We start from the raw sequence: 24,711 nt of genomic DNA, 5'->3' as shown, positions 1-24,711 counted from the left end.
ATCTTAAATGGACTTGGAACAGAAACAGTTGAAAGGATGGCATTTGAGGAACATTCCGATGGGTTGCCATAGTTGTGGAAATATCACTAAGCAACATTGTAACTCTTACAACTTATTCCATTTAATTCACATCAGTCCGCACATTTCCGTTTGGATTGTTCCCGCCCGTCACTCTGCTGCAGCTGATGGATGGAGTTTTGTGAGTGGGGGACCTCCCTGCAGCAGCGAGGTGGGACAGGTGTTGCTCAGCTGCATAGTCTGTCACCCACTAAACACATTTAAAAGTGGACTTTTTCAGAGTTCAGAGGCATAGTCCTATGGATTTAGATACTTTATTGAGTGAGACTAACTGAAATAATCCATCCAGAGTGTGTAGAGTACACCCTATCGCAGGGCACATAGAGACAAACATTCACACTCACACTTACGGGAAATTTAGTTAATTAACCTAACACGTACACGTCTTTGGGAGGCCAGAGAACCCGAAGAAAATCCATGCTGAAACGGGGAACATGCACGGGGGAACATGCATGCTAACCACCGTACACCACCGTGCCGCTCTAACTGAAATAAGCTGGTTTATTTGGTAAACTGGCTTTATGGAATGGGCCTGTGGCCTGATCATTTAACTGTCTGATCTTTTTGTTGTTGTTGTTTTCAATGTTTCATGTCTGTCATGGTTTATTATTAAACATAGTTTTAAAGTTAAAACTCGGGCTTTGTGAGTGTGAAAAGAAGTAGAAAAGCTTGCAGCTGTAAGCAGGTTCTCTGCTGGCCTGCACGCACAGTTTGACACTGTTTGTTTCAAGACTCACTCCAGATGTGAACCTCAGGAGTCTCAGGAACAAAAATAGCCAGGCTGCTCTCAAAAGGTTGTGTATGGATGGGAAAATAAGAGTGGATTTCCTCTTTTCGCCCGACCTCAGCCGCTACGGTTCAGCGTTCAGAAAGCTCAACAGCAGAGGTTGAGCATGCAAGGAAGGAGGGGAAAAAAGAACAGTTTGTTTTTGTTTGACACAGCAGTCATTATCAGCTGAGTGTAGGCCTCCACTTACTCCCTGTGACTCATGGGAGGGCATCTGAAGTGTCCATTAATGGCACTGCTCATATCAGACCAATGGTGTTCTCAACTAGAATTGGACTGATCTTTTTGTATTAAATACAAAATACAAATAAAAGTATTGAAAGGTGATCAGAAAAGGGGTATGAGTTTCCATCAGAATACAGCATTTAAACACACTAAAATAAAAAAATAAAGCACACATTTCTCATGTGTGTGTGTCTGTGTGTGAGAGGTTCATTAGCTGGAGAATGTCAATGAAAGGCTCAATTTACAAAGTAGACTGTTCTTGTTTGTTGCAGGACACATTATCCAGTTATTTTACCATGTTAGCCTTTTGCAGAGCTTTGAAGCCTCCTTTCTTTTTTGATGACTTCGATGATTGCTAATCTTGTCTGTCTCTCCTGGAAAGTTTCTCTCTCCTTAAGTCAATTTGTCATTTTGTCCCCCCTTGCCTGTATGGCGAGGAGCCTGCATTGTTTCCCTTCTCGGGGGTAATCTCATTACATTTCAATTTGCACATGCGACTGTCTGGTAGATGACAGGCTTACTGTTGAATAGTCTCAACCCCCCGGCCCTCCTGACCCCCAATCAGGAAGGCCATTTAACAGGAAATAAGATTATTATCCTCTGTTTTTAGTGCCAGAACTGGAAGAAACTACTAAGTATTAATGAGTAACATTAGGACGTGGAGACAGAGAGCAGATGGAACAGATGGAGAGGAGAACTATAGTGAATGGATAGACGGGGTTAGACGGCTTTGTTTTCCTTATTTTGCTGATTTATGTCTACCTGATAGTCTATCATGCCATGTGTTGTTCCTCATTAAAGTGATGTGTCAAGTCCATCAATCTTTCCCTTAATCTTTAATCTTCCAGTAAACTAAGTTCACAAATTCATGAAATTCACTTGGTCAGATGTGGGGGTTTATACACAGACAGTTTGTGGATATTATGTAACCGAGGCACATGAATAAGTGGCAAAGACTGACCTATTGTGAATATAATGCAGTTTCATATGACTGCACAAGGCACACAGATCACAACAATGACGGCATTAATTCTTCTGCATTCAATACAATCATTGTAAAAACGAGTTTACAACATGCTATAATCTCTGTGATGCTTTTAGCTAGATGATAAAGTGCACATGGCATCATGCTAACAATGACAATTACAATTATTGTAATACTAATGTGTAGGAGGCATATTGTTTACCACGATTACCATCTTAGTTAGCATACTAACATTTGCTAATTAGCACCAAACACAGTACAGCTGAGTCATTAGTTTTGCAGGTTGTTTTTTGTCATGAACCAAAGTATTTAACAAATTTAAATTTTGAGCTGATGATGCCTCTAGATGAAAAGTCAGGAGATCACTACCACTGTTATCACTTTTCGCTCCTTATCACTAATTTAGTTTGTACTTATTCAATATGCTGCTAAACTGCACGGTGCGTATTGTTGTATATTGTATATACCTACGTTTAACCACAATGTCTGTTGCACTCTGTCACATTTAATTAATTGTTTGATTTATTTGATGTTAGCTTTATTTTTATTTGATGTATGTTAGCTTATTGTTACTCTGACCCTTTCCCATCTTTGTATTGAAACTGTCGCACGATAATTTCCCTTGGGATAAATAAAGCTTCTTGAATCTTAAGAATATAATAGTAAATTATCCTAAAGGAGAGCAATCCATCCAACCGTTGTTGAGACATGCCACTGAAAACCACAAATGTGACCCTCATAGTGGTACTAGAGGATGAGTCAGGGATCCCCAAAATCTTTAGGATTCATCCTCTGGGAAACATGAATGTTATGTAGAAGATTTCAGGCAATCCATCAAGTAGTTCAGTCTAGACCAACTCACCCACAGAACGTCCCTGTTATCCATAATGCCACTTTGCCAGTGTGGCTAAAAATGAAAAGGATAACGTTTTCAAATCAAAGCAGAAATAGTAAGCCTCTATCCTTGTTTACGTCAACTTCGATAAAGCATAGCCTTGTGTGTAACATGTAATGAAGGTAATGTCATCCACATCTGCATTTCTGGCTGGAATAGTATTGTACTTGTTAGCTGGAAGCCTTAGCCTACTAGGCACTCCAGAAGGAAGAAGGGTGAACCATTGAGGGTGCACTGATTTCAATAGCATAAATCATCCTAGATAGATAGGTGGCTCTGGCGCAGGGTAGTCATTTTCTATGCAATAGTTTAAGACATATGATTGTTCTTGTGCTAAATTCCCTCCTTCACCACCTTATCCTCTTATGATTATGATCAATTATCCACTTGTAATTAGAGCCTGGCAGTATCTCAGCTTATGGGCCCTGGCACTTTATATAATAGCCTGTAATAATGCTGTCAGTCACATTTCATATAGTTCGCACTTTCAGGCTCTAGCATCTGTGTGAAATGAATACTCCACTAAAAAATGTGTCAGTTTAATCAACAGGGCTGTAACAGAAAGGGGTGTTTTGTAATGATATTATCGATGAGCTGATAAGGAGAAGAGAATAAAGATGTGATGAACCTTGAGTGTTTTCTTTGAGAAGATCGGGACTTTATAATGTTGAAAATAATAGGTCATAATAAAGAAATGCGGTAAAGACGTTTTGACATATGTATAACATAATACAATTAAATGCATGCAAATAAATGAGATTTTTAGGGTTTCGAAACAACAGTCGCCAAGCAATAAACTGTTAATGAAAATATGCAAATTATCCCACTCTTTGAAGGTAATTTATGAAGTATGAAATCAGTCAACACTGTTGGATTTCTTCTCTTATCACGTCTCTCTTTCTCTTTCTGTTTGACTCTCACCTCGACGACCCCATTCAACTCCAGTTTGAGAAATAGAGCAAAGCAAACTGTCTGAAGAGCCACTTCCTGTTGTGTACTTAAGATCCCTGTCATGTGATAGTGTCGGTTGAGGCGGGTGCATGAGGCCAGTATGGGGAGGGAATATGGTGGCACTGCTGATCTTGCTGATGTGACCACAGCCCCCCTCCCCCACCATGCACCCTGATTGTGTAAAGTGTCAACTCAGCCGATGTGGCGTCAGAGCCCCCTAGCCCTGCACGACTCATGCACGTGCATAATGGTGGTGCTCAATGTCAGCCAAATACATACATTGTGGACTTTATACATGAAAATACATCATCTACACTCAATGTATACTGATGTAAATCTTATCAAATTATGTAAATTCAAACTTATATAAGTTATGGATTCAGGGGTTTAAAGGAGTAAAGTATCCATCAATAAAAATGGGTCAATATAGCTGTAGCCACTGGTAACATACTTGATTTTGATGATCAGACTCATTGATTTCATATAAAGTGAAACTAACAGATGTTTTCCTTTTTAATCACAGGTTGATTGTGCCAAAAAAGCACAATGTATGAGTTTCTTAAGATGTCATGAATTGTGTTTTATTTTTGTTGGTTTATCTTATGATGATCACCATAATCATGTCTTACTTATTAATTAATAACGTCATTAACATATGCAGATCTACTTTATGACACAAAGTCCACATGCATCATGTAGCTTAGCTGTGTATGCAAATAGTAACTGAATGCGTCTAAAAACTGAAAGTGCCTTTGAAATACTATTGCTTTACTTACATGTTATTTGTCTTTTTTTCCACCCTCTTCCCTACTTTGTCTCTTTCTTTTGTGTGGCTCTCTCAGGTGAATGGAATGCAGAGCTGACTGATACATGACCTGGAAGCTGCTTATGTGCTCAAAAACTGAAGAGGATGAAGAGAAGCCAATAAAATGAAGGACAGAAGTGTGGTGCAACAGCAACCTTGATAAAAAAAGATCCCTCAAAACATCTGTCAGCTGACACACGATGACCTGGATTTGAGTGAAACCCATCCCTTTATTCGGACAAAGAGAGCGTTGAATCTCTCTTTTGATTTATATGTTGGGACTTAATAAATGAGAAAGCTACGTACACTGCTTCCTATGGTGCCAGTGGCAGGCAGATAGTTGGAGCCACTGATTCACTGACAGGGCTAGATGAAGATGGATAGATGGTGTTGCACCCAGTAACTGGAGAGTGCTAAATGAGCTGCTGTGTAAGCAGCTTGATCTCTGGATGATTGAAGGCAGATAGCATTTTAACTGACCAACAAAGGCACGCTCAACATCCCTAGATGTGCAACTGCCGATAGCAGTAGTTTTAGGTTTTATTGCGCTTGTGAAAGGTCAGGTAGACAGGCTAGTTTAGTTCATACAATGAACACAAGAGACAGTGTGGAGGTGATGGAAACCCGGGCGGGAGGAAAAGAGAAGTTAGTCAAAGACCAGGTTAACCCTGGAAATGAGGTAGATGGTGAGGAGGACAAAACCCCCGGGGCTTACAATTGCAATGTCTGTGGACGGAGCTTCCCATTCCTCAGCTCTTTGTCGCAGCATATGAGACGTCACACTGGTGCACGCCCGTACAAATGCCCCTACTGTGACCACAGGGCCTCTCAGAAGGGCAACCTCAAAGTTCACATCCGCAGCCACAAACTGGGCACGCTCTCTAGCCACCACTCCAATGAGGATGAAGAGGGTGGGGCCGAGGAGGAGGAGATGAGTGTTTCAGAGGGTCTCGACGGAGGAACGAGTCCAACTAAGAGCACCTCAGCCTGTAACCGGATGATCAATGGGGATAGCGGTGAGGACAGAGGGAGGAAAGTGCCTGGGAGGAGCTTGAAAAGAGAGAAGCCTGTTACCGACCAGAGGCCTTATTGTTGCCGTCTATGTGGCTATGAGGCCAATCGAGAAGACCAGCTCCTCAGCCATATTGAAAAGGTCCACATAACAGCAGACGCAGAGGAGGAGACCACTGTTAAGGAAGAGGCCGTGCCCGAACCTGACGTCGTCCAACCCCAGAATGATGGGACCTTCCCCTGTGAGACCTGCGGCCAGATCTTTACTCAGGCCTGGTTTCTGAAGTCTCACATGAAGAAACATGCAGGGATCCTAGACCACTGCTGTCGTATTTGTGGAAGAAGGTTCCGCGAAGCTTGGTTTCTCAAATCGCACATGAAAACCCACAACACCAAATCCAGGTCGCGGTCCAAAGCAGAATCTGCTGAGCCTCCGGCAACCATCAACAACGTAGCCCAGGATCCTGAGACGCTCACTGGCTCTCTTACATCCATCTATCAAATGTGCTCCAAATGTGGAAACCTGTTCCACAACAGAGAGAGCCTGAGGGCCCATGAAAAAATCCACAGTCTCAGCTATGGCAGGAAATCCCAGAGCCAGTGCAGACTCGGTGATGATGAGGACTCACCAGCTGCTAAGAGACGTTACCTTGACTACTTTAACCTCCAGCCTGTTGCGACAAAGACCCTGAATGAAGAGGAGGAGAATGAGAAAAAGATGCTAGGTCAAAGAATTCCAGAGCTAGATCCAGTCTGCAGCTACCAGGCCTGGCAATTAGCTACTAAAGGAAGGGTTGTTGAGCCAGTTGAGCAGAGTTACAAGGCCTCCTACGGAGCAGGAGGTATGGGGGAGGAGGCCTTCGCTGGAGCCGCTGTGGTTTTTGAGAAGGAGAGCAGCCGTTATGTCCTGCAAGGTCAAGAGAAACGCGGCTCTGGGCGACGCAGCAGCTCCGGTTTTGCAAGCCATGCTTCTTCAGGGGACCGAACACCAGAGAGCCTAAGCGACTCTGAGTATAGGCCTTCGTCTCGCCAGGACCGAAGGCGATCATCTTCCTCTAAGTCCAACGAGTGCTTCGAGTGCGGGAAGGTGTTTCGCAGTCGTCACCAGATGATCGTCCACCAGCGGGTCCACAGGAAGGACGGACGTAGGGCATCTGTTGGAGACAATGAAAGAACTGCAAGAGAAGACCGATGGGGCTCCACCAGTGATCCAGAGTCACGCTCCCCCAGCCGGCCAAGCACCCCGGGGTATGGAGACTCTCCGTCAGCCTCCACCCTTGGGGACCAGGCCTCAGAGATGGATACAGCAAACTCAGGGGAGACTGCAGGTTGGTCTTTTTTTATCCTGTTTTTTTCTTGTACTTTGATTTGAAATGATCATCTATAATCAGAGGAACAATTCAAGGGCATGGGAAGAACACATCAGTGCTGGTGTTAATATTGATATTTCTCACTAAGTTTATAAAAATAGGCATTTCATGGGGAGGAAATGGCTCATCCTGCCCCCTACTGTTTTAAATTAACCCTAACCTTTCAAGTCAAGTGAGTGCAGAGGTAGAGTCGACCGGCTGGGTTCTTCTCTATCAAATTTTAAAATGTGAATGCCCTCTGATCTGAGGTGGGCAGCCAAGACGCCCCCCACCCCACCTCTCTCTGACCCCTTGAAAACTTTGGTAACACTTTGTTGCATTTTTCAAAATGATGTAGTGGGTGGAGTATTTAGTGTGCCACAACTTTCCAGCATAAAACAATGGTAAATGTAACTGTTGCGATATAGGTAAATGAATTGTATACATACCAGTTCACCAATAAAAGCATGCTCTGCTAGATTTTTAGTGGCAGGAATGACTGTAACCCCTTTCAAGCCTCCCACTCGAGGCCTCGGACTGTCACTCTGTAGTAAACATCTGTTGATGAAATGTGCTTTGTGTAGTTGCAGCCCCTCAGTTCATCAGTCTCTATAGAGAGGCAGTTGGAGACACCATGTGGCAAAATGTCAGAATTACATAATCTGACTTCATCTTTTTTCTTTTTATAGAGTGCTACACACAAATACTGTCAAATATGGTCAATAAACTTTAACTGCCACTGAAAATGCTGTTTACAACAGTGCAATTATTTTGTATCACAGAGCAATAAAGCTAACAGTTAAGTTAAAGTTTGTGCCTTTCAGTGGCCTGTCAGTAGAGCAGAGGGCATTTTTGAAATGCCTATCATTTTTTCACCTACACAACCAATAAACACTGCAGAGCAAAAAAAAAAGAAAAAAAGAAAAAGGAAACCTACTCATACAAGGTCAAAACACCCATAATCATGTCTAAAATATGTTAAAGGAAGGATTCCTGTGTAAGCATTGTTTCAGAGCTCTCTGGCTTTTGTATTTTAACTTCCAAAACTCGCTGAAAACACTTAGAACAGGTTAGGATGGTGTATAGTGTAGAATTGTAGTGATTGCTTCCATTCCTCCCTGTTAGTACAGAGATTAAAATAGCAGAAACATTTCTTCAGGCATGATCGAGCTGTGAGCTATTTCAGGTCTTCCTGTCTCAGGAAACTCCCCTTACCCCCCTTATCTGTGTGTGAATATGTCTTTTTCTCTCTTTTCATGTCTTTGCCATGAAAACTCTTTGTGGAGGTTGTTTAATGTAAAACAACCAATTTTTGGTTTTGAAACATAATAACAGTCCATTATCGTGGCAGTTAAAGGTGTGGTTAACTTCCTATATAGTAATAAATTCACTGTATAGTATTCCCTCTTTCCCAATCCACTGAAATCCTGGTGTCTGGTTTCAGGAATTGCAATCAGGATACAGGACCTTTTTAGCTCAATATATACGTATACAAATGTTTGTAAAAATAAGAGACATGGTCAAATACAATAAATAATAATAAATATAAAACAATCTGTAAATGCTGATACCTTTTTTTCAATTTATAAGAATTCAGCATCTAACAAAATTATATTCTTGTCAAGATGTAAAGACTTCTTTCTATCCATTCAGCCATTCTGTCTCTCTTTATTTTCCCCACCTTGTCCCCCTCTGATTCTTTTCTAATCTCTAAGGTTACCTCTTGTGACACTTGCACTGTCACTCATCCACTCCTCTTACCATTGAGCCAGCCAGGCTGCCCGATGTCTGAGGGATTGGTTATTTATAGAGTCACCTCCCAATAGAGAGGGATGCAGGCAATGGGGAAAGAGACACTCAGGACGCTCAGGACGCTCTAGTCGCGAATACTCTGATGCCCCTAACAGCTTTATAGTCTTTTTGGGAATGTCAAAGAGAAGCGACAGTGTACCTGCATATACCAACACAATAGGCTTTTAGACAAATAAGTTATGATTAATTATAGATTAATAACATTTTCCATGGTGGTAATTATTGTAATTCTAATTGAGGATTGGACTGATACGTACTATGGAAGGGCAATAGGAATATTTTATGTGTAAGGCAATTAAAAAAATCAATAATTACTTACTTCAATTTCTTTGACTCTGACTTAATATTAATTATTTAGTAATATATAATAAATAACTAATTAATTAAAGATCAATATCAGACTGATAACCAGGAGACATCAGTCTAAGCACTATCCCTACTAAAACTGTCCAGCCCCGGGGCTTCACCTTGGCAGAGTCTGAGCTGTGTGTGTTGGCCACTGTTGCCAACAGGAAGCCAAATGAAAAACAGATGGCAGGTTGCTGGTGTTATTGTGAAATGGAGGTGGAGAAGTGGGGAGTTCCAAAATGTGCTACTTACAGAATCTGATCTGTTGGGTTTAGTGTGTGCATGTATGTGCATGTAGAATCATATCACGCTCTATGACCCAGCCAGTCTGGTTATTTTTATGGGTTTATATTCAAAAACCTTTATATTATTTTAAATGTAATAAGCTTTTACATCCTTACTACCCCTACTATGAAGTACATTTTTATTCAGGCGATTCTGTGAGGATTCTTTCCAGGGTTTTTCCAGCAACAACAGTCACTGGTAAATAAAGACAGATCACAAACGCCATCTTGTGGGGAAGTAATACAGCTGCACTTTAGGAATAGGAAATATTGGCTCAATACTGTAAGTATGTGTAATATAATGCAATACCAGTACAGGAGCCTTAAAATGGATGAGCCAGCTTTATACACTTTATAAGATATAATAATAATAATAATAATATATAACTGTAAAATAATGTGTTTGTTATACTCTGTGGCGCTGTTTAACATTATGGTGTAATTGTTTCACACCATATGGACCATAACATAGCCATTACCACAGAGATGAATCAACACAGTTTTAACTCTGAACATGATAACTTTCACAGACGTTTCTTATACGGACTCACTGTGTGTATCATTGAACAAATATCAAATCCTTGAAACAATATCTGATGATGATGAGATATAATTATTAATTGTTTATTTTGGTGTTGATGTGTTTATTGTCCTCGCAATAGCAGTAGTAATAGTTTTAGTTCGGTATATGAAAAGAGGAGCTATAAGAATACAGGCCGATACTGCAGCCTGGTGGCTTTACAGCAAAACTACATCTGAATGGAACAGTATGAATCTGGCACGGTGAGCCGTAATAATGAGCCCTGGCTTGCAGCTGGCAGTAAAGAGGAGTATAATCTAGATCATTCACTTTGCAGTCATTGACCTTTGTTGTCCTTCCGTTTCCCCACAGATGAGAAGCCTTACCTCTGCAGTCTTTGTGACTTTGTGACCACAGAGTTGAAGACCTACTTGACTCATGTTCGTATCCAACACCCGGCTGCACAAGGAGACAGACCCAGCCCCATTCCCAGCCCAAGCTCCAGCTCAGGCAGAGGCACTCCAAGTGGATATCCCAAGCTGAAGAAAGCTCTTCTTCAAGGGTTGAACAATTCTGCATCCCCTCCTGCTTACCATTCAGCAAGATCCTCCCCGCTTGATCCCAGCATGACCCCTGTGGATCTGTGTGTGAGGGCTGAGGGCTGCAGGGGCATAGCCTCTCTAACCCAGGACAGGAAGAGCCTCCCAAGCCACAAGTGCTCCTTCTGCTCCCACTCCACCCGCTACCCAGAGGTGCTCTGGATGCACCAGACTGTGGCTCACCGCATCAACAGCAGTAGCTCCAATCTTGCTCCTAAATGGGCCTTGAAAAACAGTTCTAAGGGCTCCAGGGACAACTTATTATCTTCCAGGCGACGCACTGGTCCCCCACCAGTCCTAGAGGGGAAGGAATGTCCACCACTGCCTGCACTGATGCATGCACAACGTACCAGGCCCCCAACCTATTCTAGCGAGGTTCTAAAGAAGGGCAAGCCAGCCAGTCAGGCAGCCATGCCATCATCATCATCATCATCATCATCATCATCATCATCATCCTCCTCCTCTACCCCCTCCTCCTCGTTCTCTAGGGGATCCTCATCCACCTCAGGCATCCAAGCTGGGAGAGTCCCTGTCCGGCCAGGCCCCAGCAACAGCAGCAGCGCCAGAAACATGGAGGACCAGAGTCATCAGTCTCGCTTCAGACCCAAAGTGGATATTTATCCTCGGGGTGGCTCATCGTCCTCCTCCAGCTCCTTAGAGAAGAGCACTGGTGCCCTCTCACGTTCCTCTGGCCCAGGCCCCAGCTCTGCCACCGCATCCCGGATTGCTGAGCGCTACTTGATGCCTCAAGAGGGCCTTGGCTTCATGCTGTCCAGCAAACATGGCCTTGCAGAGTACAGCCGAGCTAGGGCTTCCCCACATCAGCCCCTTATTAACGCCCACAGCCAGAGCCGGGCTAATGCAACGAGACCCAGTGCCATCACTCATAGCTCTACAGCAGGACACAACTACGGAGCCTCCCAGGCACACGGAGGAACTCTGCTGAATTCTTCCTCCTCCTCTTCTTCTTGGCCTTCAGAGGCTCGCAGAGATGTGAAACAGGAGCCAATCGCAGAGACACCAGAAACGCCAACTGACATCCTCGGCTTCCTTAAAAACTACAACCCCCATGAACTGGCTTCCCTCTACCACCGCTGGAATGCGGGCAATGCACTGCTGGATCCCACCGGTAGGGAGCATTTCCAGTTTTTGTTAAATTTGTAGACATATGTGACATATATGTTTGTTTTTGTGCCGTAACACAGCGGCTCTCAGTCTAGGTTAGGTTAGGATCTTTATTTTTACACAAGTCAGTTCTCTTTTCCATGGCAGCATACATAAAAAAAAGGCGCAACACATGGACATCATCTACAGATAACACACCCTCTCCACACAATTAACAAATAGACCCTCTTCCCACATATCCCCATATCAACAAATAGACATCTGATGACAAATTGGCCTCTGGAGACAACAGCTAATACTGGTACTACTGCAGACGTAGCCAGCTTCCTAGCCAAGACTTCCTCTTCTGAGCGGCAGTCACTCTTTACAATCTGATTAGCAACTTGAGTCGTGAGAATAGAGTTGGAGAAATGACGTGTCTCTATACAGATATTTGCACTAATGAAGACAGACAATAACAAAAAGCTAATAAAAAGTTGAATCGGTGTCAGACGTTCAGAATTTCAGCCAATGTATTCCGCCCCTTTTGCTCTCCACATGGACTGTCACCTACCTGCATGAAATCGAAGCCTGCTCATAGTGATTGGTCAATACTACTCGGAATACAAACAGAAACCAGACTGCTTCTGCTACCTAGGTCTTGGGTTTAAGTCTTTGCAAAACCATAATTTGGAAAAGGCTCATGTGAAACCCCTTATCATCAGCTCGCATACAAAAAGCTCAGAGGATCTCTACTTCGGAGAAAATGCTAAATGTCAAGAGGTGAAGATTGCTATTTTCCAGGACTGATCATTTTGAGCTGTCATGAGTAGAATTGCCTAAACTTGACAGGCTTAAGCAGGAAAAGACACATGGATCCTGACTTAACATATGAACCATAATCAATTACATATTTATCCTCTCTAACACATGCTGACTCTCTCTCTCACACTAACTCGCCATCTGGCAGAGAGTGATTGACAGACACATATACTGCTCGATTCTGACAAGGTTTTGAATAATGAAGAGTAGATCCATTAAATGGGCACACACATGGGCTTGCATGTTTTGAATGAGGCCGTATCTGGGGCAGCATGTGTGTCTATGCCATATGTGCTCGGGTTTTTAGATGCAAAAGGAGTGTGTGTGTCTGTGTATTTTTTTTTTTTATGTGAGAGACGTGAGAGAACCTTTTCTACTCTCAGGTCTGCGAGGCATGCCTAGTCTCCAGCTCCACTCTCCCAGAAAGCTGTCACAAACTGTTTAGGTCACGGCTCTGCCTGATGAGAGACTCGCACAGATGCGAATGGAGGGAGGCAAAACAGAGAGAGAGGGAATGTAAGAGGCAAAGAGAGAGATGAGACAGAATAATTACCCCACCAGCTGCTTTGGAAATGGTCATTACTGAACATGCATATTATTTTCCCATTTTCAGTTGTGTCTCTAAGGTCAAGTGGGGCTGTATGGAGCCAGGGGTCAAAGACAACAGCCCCAGAGCGGACGCATGACATCGCTGTCATCCGTCCAGGCGCATATCGTCACGATCCGCCTTAGCCCTTTGAGTCACATGCTATAAAGTGACCTTTTTTGAGCAACTGAGTCGTTCTCCGGTTTCCCTCTGTAATGTGTATGTGTATGTCTGCTTGTGTTTTCCGTCCAGCTCTGTCTTGTCTTTCATTAGTGCATCAGTGAGAAGGGCTGGCAGCCCACAGTAGAACTAGAGTATCTAGAGGCCAGCAGTCGGGCTGCCAGAGACACTCTCTGTCACCTCCTCCGCCTCCCTGTCCTCCTTGTACTGCCCCCCCTATGTACACACACACACTTGCCACACACACAAACTTACCACTAACTATTGGGCACTGCCCAGGTATATGCCAGCCTTAATGCATGGGCTGTTGTTGCGTTTGTAGGGGGTTTGTGCACTAGGCGTTCCCCTCATCAACAACACCCCCGAACCCCTCAGGCATGTTATCTGTCAGCAAGAGAGGTCACAGGAGTGCATGTGTGTGTGTTCATGACTGCGTGTGTGTAATGGTCACAATGTCGTGACATGGATCCTACCATCTTTAAACCTGAAACTGTCGTTTTCCTCTCACTGCTGTCCCTGTGGCTCCAGCTGCTCTGATTTACATGCACATCAGAAAACATGATTATAACATGACCGACAGGTTCTTATAGAAGAGTTATCTTAATTATAAAAATGTGATGTCTTAAATACAGTCAGTTGACTTTTCCCATAATAACAATGAACTTTCTGGTGGCATGTTTCTTACTGCCTCATTATAGTTTCAGAACTCTCATCGACTGTGTTGAGATAGAATTTGTCTTGGGGTTAAAGAAATCTAATGATGATACATCAGTTGACATTTTTTTAACATATGCATCCCTTTGATTTTACAAAAAAATATATTCTGACCAAGATACATACTGAGCAGAACATTTCACAGTTTAAAAGTCAACTTGTAAGAGCTCTGAACTATGTAATGGCATTTCTGTATCTGTCTTATCTGTCTTGTCTGACATATAAACCTATAGCAATATCTATATGATCTCTAATATCTATATCTAGTTTATATCGGGGCCTGCCAATGTGTTGGTCTACCTCTATTAAAAAAATCATCTTTAATTTGATTTAGTTACCTGCAGTTAACAGATGTGGTTATGCTCTCGTTAGAATACGTATCATAGCATTGAAACAGCACATGCTAGGTTTGTCAAGGTGTCAATATCATAGGAGTGTCATGATTTTTATGTAAAAGTCAGTCAGTTCTTCTCAGGTAGAATGACTTCAGGAATAGTTTGCAATAATACTAATTCATCCAAAATGTAATTGTTGTGTCAGATTTGAACACTGGAGAGCCGGCTCCAATCATTTTGTGAGTATTATGTGTAAACATTGACAGGGTTAGACGTTTTTACTGATCAACAATTATGTTATCTTTTCCCCACCTCCACTGAGAGAGTGACTGAGAGGAAACATTTTGGGTTTTAGATTTAGCTGTGTCAGGTCACGTGACAGGATTTATGAGCTGAGACATCATCGAGATTCAACAAGTTTCTTTTGCCATTTAAGGCCATTAACATGTAAATCTTACATGTGCATGTAATGGCAGTGTCGTTGTGTCATTGTGTGTGTATAGATATGTGTTTCTGTAGCCAGTGTGCCACAGCCTATGCTTCACTTTCCTCCCTTGGACCAAACACACATACAACTCTTGAAACACACACACATGCAGACACACACACCTGACATGTGACACACGGGCAGCGGAGCGGGCACATCACAGCCTGGGCCTTTTAATTGCCTGTAATTTATGCGGCGTGTGTGTGTGCTGTGTGTGTCTGGCTGTCAGCCTCTGAGATGATGCTGTGTGACAGCTGCAGTCCAGCCCCTGGAGCTAGCCGCTCATAATGACACATTAGACATACTAATGATGCCTGCACGAGTCCAGTACTGACGCTACCTACCTGCACGGCTGCAGCCAGGCTCTGTGCTTATGTACACCCACTCACTGCCCGTTACTGACCTTTACGTCGTCATTCTATCTGAAAATGTCTTCTGCCTTGGAATAAACTGATGCTGAAGTCCACCCTTTTCACCACTCTCCTCAGAAAAATTCACGTGGGAATTCAAAGCGCCCACTGGCCTTTGAATATGAACATGTACCCTTTTTCCCTCTTTATATTAAAAAAAATATGAATTGTGTTTTGGTATGGGAAATTAAGAATAGGGAAACTGAAACCTTTGTGTTTTGAATTCCTCTTTCTCTAAGAGAAAGATCAAACCTTGTAACAGTAAGAAACACCAAATCTGGCAAAAACATTACCTGCTAAAATAGAAACGGGGTGTAGCAAGAAGGACATCCTTATTTTTGCAATATGGAATAATATTCAAAGGTTGCTCAAACTCACTCGTGATTTAAGAACAGACACTCAATACTTAACTCTATACTGAGTAGTGAGCCCAGATTTTGGACAATTATGAATGGTCATTTTATGTCATTACTGACAGTACAACAATAAAATGCAGCAAATTGCATTGTGGTATTGTTAGTAGGAAGTAGTATGAACACTGCTCTTTTTTTCCGTTGTGGGGATATTGAAGGTGCACGCAATTCTCACTCTTTGAATTCTATAAAGATAGTTAATTGAGTGCAGTATTGTAAATAAAGAGGAATTTCTGTTACAACCCATGTCATTTTTGTGGCCTAATAATAACTAAAAACCTGGATAACAGTACACTGATATTTGTTCTGTTTCTCTTTCCCGTGTGTGTGTGTGTGTGTGTGTGTGTGTGTGTGTGTGTGTGTGTGTGTGTGTGTGTGTGTGTGTGTGTTTGTGTGTGTGCGTGTGTGTTTGTGTGTGTGCGTGTGTGTGTGTGTGTGTGTGTGTGTGTGTGTGTGTGTGTGTGTGTGTGTGTGTGTGTGTGTGTGTGTGTGTGTGTGTGTGTGTGTGTGTGTGTGTGTGTGTGCAGGGATGCTGAGGTCTCTAATGCGGCAGGGACAGTATTTCTGCCATGAGTGTGGGAAGAGTTTCAGTCAGCCCAGCCACCTGCGTACTCACATGAGATCCCATACAGGTAAATACAGCCAGAGAGTGACACACAAACACTCAAAGGGTCAAAGATTGCATTCTGCACTTACTTCCAGTGGACTTGGAATCTAAACAAAACTTGTTATTCAAGTATTTCTGATTCTGATTCTGAGTTTTGAAATTGGCTTTACTTCCTGTGGCCCCAAAGACTCTCTCTCTCTTGCTCTCTCTCTCTCTCTCTCTCTCTCTCTCTCTCTCTCTCTCTCTCTCTCTCTCTCTCTCTCTCTCTCTCTCTCTCTCTCTCTCTCTCTTGCCCTCGCTCTCTCTCTCTCTCTCTCTCTCTCTCTCTCTCTCTCTCTCTCTCTCTCTCTCTCTATCTCTCTCGCTGTTGTTTGGAGATCGATAGAGTTACCTTGGTGAGCTATTTGTAGCCCCATGGTTGGTTATATTGACCTCTTAAAAACCCAACACATTTGATTAAAGTGAAATTATGGCGTAAAATCATAACAGGGTCTTTTTCAGCAAATACACTCATCAAATAAACCATAAAGACAATCTTTTTTCGTGTAATGACTTTTAAGATATTCCAGACAGTCGCTAACAGCTGGCCGTGGCTAACACTGAGTAGCTCAGGGCACCACTAATACTGCTCAAAATAACACCAAACCTCTGCAGCAGCATGATAAGAGTCCTTATACATAAAACGAAGCACCAACAACGTAGTTAGTGAACGTGGAGTTTATTAAAAGAGTGTTTTAAAGACTTACCTACTGGCCCCTGTACCAGCTCCTCTCATAGTAAAGTCCATGCAAGTCCATTACCAAAGTCAATCCAAAAGGAAGGAGCCAATTGGTGCTTTGTTTAATGTGTAGGGACTCTTCTCATGCTACTGCAGAGGTTTGCTGTTATTTTGAGCAGTATTTGTGGTTAAAAAAGGCGTTTTAATGCCTTCACCGTACTGCCCCGAGCTAATCAGTGTTAGCCACATCCGGCTGTTAGTGATTGTTAGCGACTGTCCGGGATATCTCCGTTGATAGTTGTTTTGATGAGTGTATTTGCCAAAAAAGACCCTGGGATGATTTTACACCGGAATTTCAGGTGGCAACATATGAAAATTCAATTCAATTCAATTTTATTTATAGTGTCAAATCATAACCAAAGTTATCTCAGGACACTTTACAGAGTAGGTAAAGACCCAACAATTCCCCCATAGAGTACGGTGGCAACGAAAACCTTCCCTATAACAGGCAGGAACGTCGGACAGACCCAGCTCTGTGGAGGACGGTCATCTGTCTTGACCGGTTGGGGAGGAAGAAAAGGAGAGAGAAAGAGAGAAACACAAAGATAGACAAAAGACAGAGAGACTGACACACTTCCAGAGATGCAAGCAGCCAGCGAGTAACAGTAACTATAACAATATCTATAGTAATGTGAACATGACATGAAAATGTGCATGAAGCTTTGGTATCATACCAAATAAGGACATATTTCATATTTTAAATATTATATGGGCTATGCATGAACAAATATGTAATTCCTAGGCAAAGTCATCTCCTGTACGTTATCCTGCACAGGGTCGTTACTTCTGTTTGGGGTCAGTTTTGAGACATTTTAGAACATGAGTCACTTTCACGTATCGCTGACTTTTGAAACATGACATTTCAAATCATGTTTGCAAGCAAGTATCTTGATGTTATGAGGTAATCACACAGTTACATGAGTTTTAAAAGTCATATGCAGTAAGTAAAAGAGGTTTTGGATGAAAAATAGTTGGTAATCGAGCTGCAAGAGCATCAGTCACAAAAACTGTAGAATTATTAAAAAGGGAAAGCTATGACAGACATAGACAAACAACCTCAGCACAAACAACAATTTAGCATACCGTATCTAAGAAAATCCTGCTTTAACCTGTCGAACAACTTGTTATTCATGCATCACTAGATGTTCCTACTTTTTTGGCCTCTTTCAATAGTCACGCTTCCTCGTACCACCTGTACACGCACATCATCACCCTTGCAGCTATTTATTCACCCAGAAACACTCACATGAGATATAGAGAATATATGCATGGATATTCACATTCTCAACAATATTTCATCGTCTGACTCCCCATACGTCCGCTACGTTCATGCATTCTCCAAAATAAATCAAAACAGATCTTTTTGTTCAGTTGAGTGTGACAGCCAGTCTGTGAGTCCTCTGCAGCCCTGGGCTGGGCAGCTGTCTCTATTTTTTAAACTGAAACATGATTTGCTCCGGATACTGACCTGTGACAAATTGTATACATTATTAATCACATGTCAATTAGAGAGATGGAATTGCGCATTCTAATGAAGCAGAACAGCATTTGTCCACGCCAACCTTATGAATCCATTTGCGTATGTGTCCCGATGCCATTCACTAAACAGCTTGATTTAGACACCCGGCCTTTTCCTCTACTTTTCTTTAGTGTCCTTTCCTTTTCCTTCCTCCCCTCTGCCTTTCCTTCCTCTCATTGCCTTTCCCTTTTCTGTCTCATTTCCTTTCATTCCATCTTCTGTCCTCTTTACCTTTCCTTGCATCTAAACCTTTCTTCTGTCCTCTTCCTCTTCCTCTTTCATCTTTTTCTTTTCTCCTCTTCGTCTCCCTCTTGTTTCCTGTCATTTATTCTGCTCACCCGTTCTTGTTTCCTCTCTTGTATCACCTCAGCTTTCCCCCTCTCCTCTCCTCTCTTTATTTCTTCTCCTCGCCTATAGTCTCTCCTCCTCTCATCTCACCCTTTCTTATATCCTCTTTCTCTTTCATCTTTTTCTTTACTCCTCTTCCTCTCCTTGTTTCCTGTCATTTATTCTGATCACTCGTTCTTGTTTCCTCTCTTGTATCACCTCAGCTTTTCCCCTATCCTCTCCTCTCTTTTTCCTGTCCTCCTCTCATCTCACCCTTTCTTCTGTCCTCTTCCTCTTTCATCCTTTTCTTTTCTCCTCTTCCTCTCCTTGTTTCTGTCATTTATTCTGCTCACTCGTTCTTGTTTCCTCTCTTGTATCACCTCTCTTTTTCTTTCCTCTCCACACCTATAGTCTCTCCTCTCATTTAATCCTATCTCCTGTCCTCTTCCTCTTTCATTTCATCTTTTGTTTCCCCTCCTATTCCTTTTTCTCCTCTCCTCTTCCTCTCCCTCTTGTTTCATATCCTCCTCTCATCTCACCCTTTCTTCTGTCCTCTTCCTCTTTCATCCTTTTCTTTTCTCCTCTTCCTCTCCTTGTTTCTGTCATTTATTCTGCTCACTCGTTCTTGTTTCCTCTCTTGTATCACCTCTCTTTTTCTTTCCTCTCCACACCTATAGTCTCTCCTCTCATTTAATCCTATCTCCTGTCCTCTTCCTCTTTCATTTCATCTTTTGTTTCCCCTCCTATTCCTTTTTCTCCTCTCCTCTTCCTCTCCCTCTTGTTTCATATCATTTTATTTGCTCTCCTGTTCTTCTCCTGTTCTTCTTTCCCTCTCATCTCACCTCCTCCCCTCTCCTCTACCTCTGCCTGTCTTTCTCTGTATTTGTCTGCCTTCCTCCCTCTTCATTTCCCGCTTTCTCTTCCCTCTCCCTTCCTGTCATGTCCATCACCCGGGCCGGCAGTGATCACAGTAGACAGTGAGATAAGTAGCTTCTTTATAGAGAGTGTGAATGATATGTGGCACAGCCAGTGATTCTAAGTGACAGAGGCCAAATGGTAAGTGATGCAGCGCTCAGCTTCCCCCCAAGCCCTGTTGTAAACACACACGCACACACACTCCATTAACACACACACGCCAATGCATAGAGTCTGTAAACACTTGCCGAGGCTGTAATTAATGTTGTCACCGACGGTTGTCTTCAGCATGGACGTGCACACGCAGGAAAGGCCACCCACCCTGAGGCCTCTATTAACATGCGTCATATTAAATCACCGACTTGCCTCCACCAGGTTCCATCACCATCATCAGCACCATCATCATCACCGTCATCATCACTGCCAGCTCCCCTCTACTAGCAAGGGTGCTGGTGGCAAACGCTACCGTGTGCGGGTGGTGGTGGAAGGAAGAAAAAAAAAATGCTTGTTTGGATGTGGTAGAGCTTTTAACCGAATGCCCTCCCCCCTTCCTCCCCCCGCCCCCCTCATCCTCCTTCTCCCCCCACAGTTGGGTTTGATTTTAACGGACTCCACAGAGGTACTGACGCTCACACCACCGCTTCTGAAGCTCCCAAACAAGTATGTGGCACGATGGCTAACCACTGGGCTCCCTCATCACTTCTGCATGTTTCGTATTATTATTGTTTCACGTCCGCATGTGTTGTCTCTGTCAATCCCGCACCCCATTCCTTTTGTGAGCGTGTTTTTTTTTTGTGGCACCCTCTGCACCTGGCATTAACACCTGGCATTCTCACATGCTGCTGGATCACACCTGACATTAGTGTGTGTGTGTATCCAGTATTCATATCCCAGTAGTCTCATTAAATAACACTTGAAAGGTGAGTGAGGAAAGGTTAACAGACACATGTACGTTTAACTCAATGCAATAAAAACGATTCTTCTTTAGTTTGTATTTCTTTAACACTGTCAGTATTTTATTTATTATTATTTATATATTTATTTGGACCCCCATTAGCCACTTCTAAGGAAACTCTTCCTGGGGTCCACACAAGTAAACATTACTGCATAATGTTATACAACACATATATCATTAAAAATCCAAGGCAAAAGAAAACAAAAATACGGTAAATAACCAAGAATATTCCTCAGATATTATGTAGAAAAACATGTTGTATTTGAAGAGGGGCTGATGTTCTGAAGTATTAGTTATTTCTTGAAGCTCTTTTTAGACACAGTAATGCCCCCAAACAGCTTCCCTGTGGTACGCCACAAAGTGAAATTCTGGCATAAAATCATTTAAGGGTCTTTTTTCGGCAAATACAATAAGCCATCGATACAGTTTTTTTTGTGTAACGACTGTTAACGGGCATATTCTGGACAGTTTCTAACAGCCGAATGCGGCTAACATTGATTAGCTCAGGGCAGCACGGTAAAGGCATTAAAATGTTGTTGTTTTTTCTCACTAATACTGCTCAAAATAACATCAAACCTCTGCAGAAGCATGATAAGAGTCCTTGCACATTAACTGAAGCACAACGTAGTATGTGAACCCGGAGTTTATTAAAAGAGTGTTTTGTAAGACTTACCTACTGGTCCCGGCCAATTGTAATTTAGGGTGACTGGCTCTACAGCACATAATATTTGCTTCTATCTGTTACAAATTGATATAACAAAGCAATTCAGCCTATAACCAGTTCAAATGTCATAAGTTTAAGACTAACAGTTAATCAGTTAAATAAAAAATAAAGGGCAGATTACCAGTGATGAAAAAAAATGTCAGTTGTCCCTAATTAGGTACAAGAAATGTGTAAATGGGTTTCAACAGAAACACGTAACAAACTTAAAAAAGAGTTGCACACACATTCCCTGTAGTTTCTTGAATGTCTTTGAAGAGTTTTTAAGAGTCAATCATTAAGACAGAAGAGGAACAGTGGAGTAAATCAGTTCTGCTTTGACATTCGTGGAGAGAGCTGGGTTCTACACGTTGCGCTTCCATCTTAATTAATCACACACATCTCACACACGCACCCACATGGACTCAGATTTACCGCACGCTATGAATGATGGGAGCAGGCGCGGCCGAGGGGTCCAATTAGATGTAGTGTTGACGCTGCTTTACGGTGACGATAACCTTTATTATAATGTAGTGCACCGGTCCCGTCAGCGATGTTTCCTCGCAGGACGATGTCGTGGAGGTTCTCGCTTTCCTCTCACGTCTCACCCTCACCGTCTCTCCAGCTGTTTTTTTTTTCTTTTTAGATTTTTGTGTGATTAATTATACCTTTTTTTGTTTTTTTATCTCTCTTTTCCTCACCCCCCCCCCCCCCCCCCCTTCCCCTTCTTTCTCTCCGTTCTGTTTCTGATGATGTATGATAACAGCTATATTTCCCTGTTTCTTCTTCAGGGAGAAGGGTGCGGGAGGGGCACGGGAAGTCATTTGTTTTCCCGCTTTGATACTCTTCCATTTATCAAAATGATAATTAGGTGCAATTAAATGGCAATCTCATTTGTTTTGTTCAGGTGTGCGTTGCTTAGCTTTTTATTATTTTTTTCACATTTTTGCCGAGGTGTCTGTGCCATTGTAGGTCAGTCTAATTAGAAGAAAGAGTAGAGGGTGTGTGTGGAGTGTGTATGGGGGGCGTAGGGTGGCCAGGTTGATTGAGAGAAATACACAAAGACTAAAGTAGGACTGTTTAGACAGGGGATGTGTGGCGCTCTTCTCCAGATGGCAGGACAGAGAAAGGAAGAGTTCATCCATCTGGGTCAGAAGCAAAGTTAACTTTTTAAGGGAAATTAGGTGTAACAAATGAAATGTGAATGCTGCTCTTGAGCTGCATAATATTCCCCTATTTCTAGCTGAATACCATCATGTGTCTTGGTTTATGTTTGTCTGTTTTAGCTTGTTCCTCCCCCTTTTTTGTGTTTCCACTGCAGTGAGTCTCGTCCGTGGTTTACATCGTTGTGTCTTGTTAAATCTCCTGTATATTCACAATCCTCTAAAAAGTCTTGTCCTCTCCAAATCCCATGTATGACGTCCTCTCTGGCCTCCACTTGACCTTTCAACTTAATGTGTGTATTCTGTGTGTTCCTCACAGGGGAGAGGCCATTCTGCTGCCAACTCTGCCCATACCGAGCATCTCAGAAAGGGAACCTAAAGACGCACGTCCAGAGTGTCCACCATATGCCTTTTGACAACAGCCAGTACCCAGACACAAGGAGCTTGTTACCGAGCCAGGAGGAGCAAGGAGCGCTGGCTGCCAAACACCCACCAACGCCACAACAACAGTAGATCATCTGATACACCAGGATCTGGACATGACTTGTCAGGGAATCACACAACTCGAAAACACCATCACCATACCGAAAAATCACTGGAAGGACTGGAAGTGTTCCTCTCCACCCATCATCCTTTAATGACCTTTTCTACAATGAAGGATTCTGTAGTTTTTGGATTTGGATTTTCTAATATGAAGAAAGTTAGAGCTGTGCTAGGCATTTCTAAAATCACAATGTGGGGCTGCAGCAGAGAATAGTGACTTATCTACTAAGGCAAAGAGTTTCAGTTGGAATTCTGCAGTTAGAAATTCAGGTGTCAGGTGTGCACACAGGTGGGACATTTTCTCCATGTGAAAGAAATGAAGTGTAAAATATAAAGCATCTCCTCAGCAGGAAAGCTGGACTCCCCAATGATCGATCTTTCGCTTCTCTTGGTCTTCTTTAGTTTGAAGGTAGGCAACATTGAGCAGAGTGTGTGTAGTTTACATCACCTTAAAGGATTTCTGAATATAGAAGCTCCCAGCATTGTTGCCATTTCCGAGGTACCAACAAGTGAAGTTGCCCAGTGCAGCTTTACAAGGGAAGCAAAGTTTTAATGAAAAGAAATGGAAAACCTAAACTTAAAGGCAACTGCTGACGTTTTAATCAAAGACATTGCATGGCTGCTGTAATTGCCCCCATCTTTCCCTTTCTTTTTTTTTATAGCTTTATTGTATAGAGTTTTTGCATTCCTCAGGACCAATCATCAGAGAGGAGATGAGAGAGAAGATGCTCCGTAATTCATCAACAGCCAATTGACGCAATGCAAGTTTGTTTCCTCTGGGTTCATGAAGAAGAAGTGTCTGTGTGTGTGTGTGTGTGTGTGTGTGTGTGTGTGTGTGTGTGTGTGTGAGTTTGTGTGTGTGTGTGTGTCTTAAACTCACTTCCCTCCACTCCAGAGTGTAATTTTAGGATTGCAGTGACCACTCTGAGGCTGTGTAGCTGATGATTAGAAGGAGAGAGAGAGAGAGAGAGAGAGAGAGAGAGAGAGAGCAAGCGCTAATGGGGGTGTCTACTTTAGTGCTCATTAAAAGGAGTGTGCGTTTTTAATAGCCAATATAAATGAGCGTACCATTTTTATGGTCATTCAATTATTGTACATTTAAGAGGAAGGGACTGAGTGGAGGCAGTTTTCCTCCATAACTCCATCATATTAAAGAGTGTTCCCGACACCGACACTTCTGACTTTGAGTTCGACTGACTTCAAAACAGTGGGGGCAACAGCAAGAAGCAGGCTTGGCTGTGGTTTGCACAGATTCAACTCTAACTTGTGACCTTTCAAAAGAGAATATGGTACTGCTAGTGTGAGCCAGTAAAGATGCATCTTAATTTCAAGTTGACATTTTGGTCTGTTGGTTTTTATGTGATGAAAACACTGGTACCAAAACCAACCCAGTCTCTTTGGTAGAATGCCTGTCAGCAGCACAGAATACCTTAGCACCAATATGTTCTATGGAGTCATCAGATTCTGAACTAGATGGGAGAGAAAAACATGCATATAACACACA

General features: G+C 42.6%; 1 protein-coding gene across 2 annotated transcripts in view; it reads left to right on the top strand.

The window, feature by feature from the left end:
- The window catches only part of LOC310950774 (zinc finger protein 516-like), a 48,135-nt gene extending 24,977 nt beyond the window's left edge, over positions 1-23,158 (top strand). For both annotated transcript variants that reach the window (XM_083918766.1, XM_083918765.1), the window contains exons 2-6: positions 4,764-7,065; positions 10,423-11,778; positions 16,228-16,332; positions 20,436-20,506; positions 22,984-23,158. In XM_083918766.1, the coding sequence (XP_083774892.1) occupies positions 5,316-7,065; positions 10,423-11,778; positions 16,228-16,332; positions 20,436-20,506; positions 22,984-23,043 (3,342 nt within the window). In that variant the 5' untranslated portion in view covers positions 4,764-5,315 and the 3' untranslated portion in view covers positions 23,044-23,158. The remainder of the gene's footprint in view (positions 1-4,763; positions 7,066-10,422; positions 11,779-16,227; positions 16,333-20,435; positions 20,507-22,983) is intronic.
- Positions 23,159-24,711: the final 1,553 nt, after the last annotated feature.

This window comes from Echiichthys vipera, assembly GCF_963691815.1.
Source record: "Echiichthys vipera genome assembly, chromosome: 8".
In the NCBI taxonomy this organism is placed as follows: domain Eukaryota; kingdom Metazoa; phylum Chordata; class Actinopteri; order Perciformes; family Trachinidae; genus Echiichthys; species Echiichthys vipera.
Note: the sequence above shows the minus strand (reverse complement) of the source record. Positions and strands in the feature narration are given on the sequence as shown.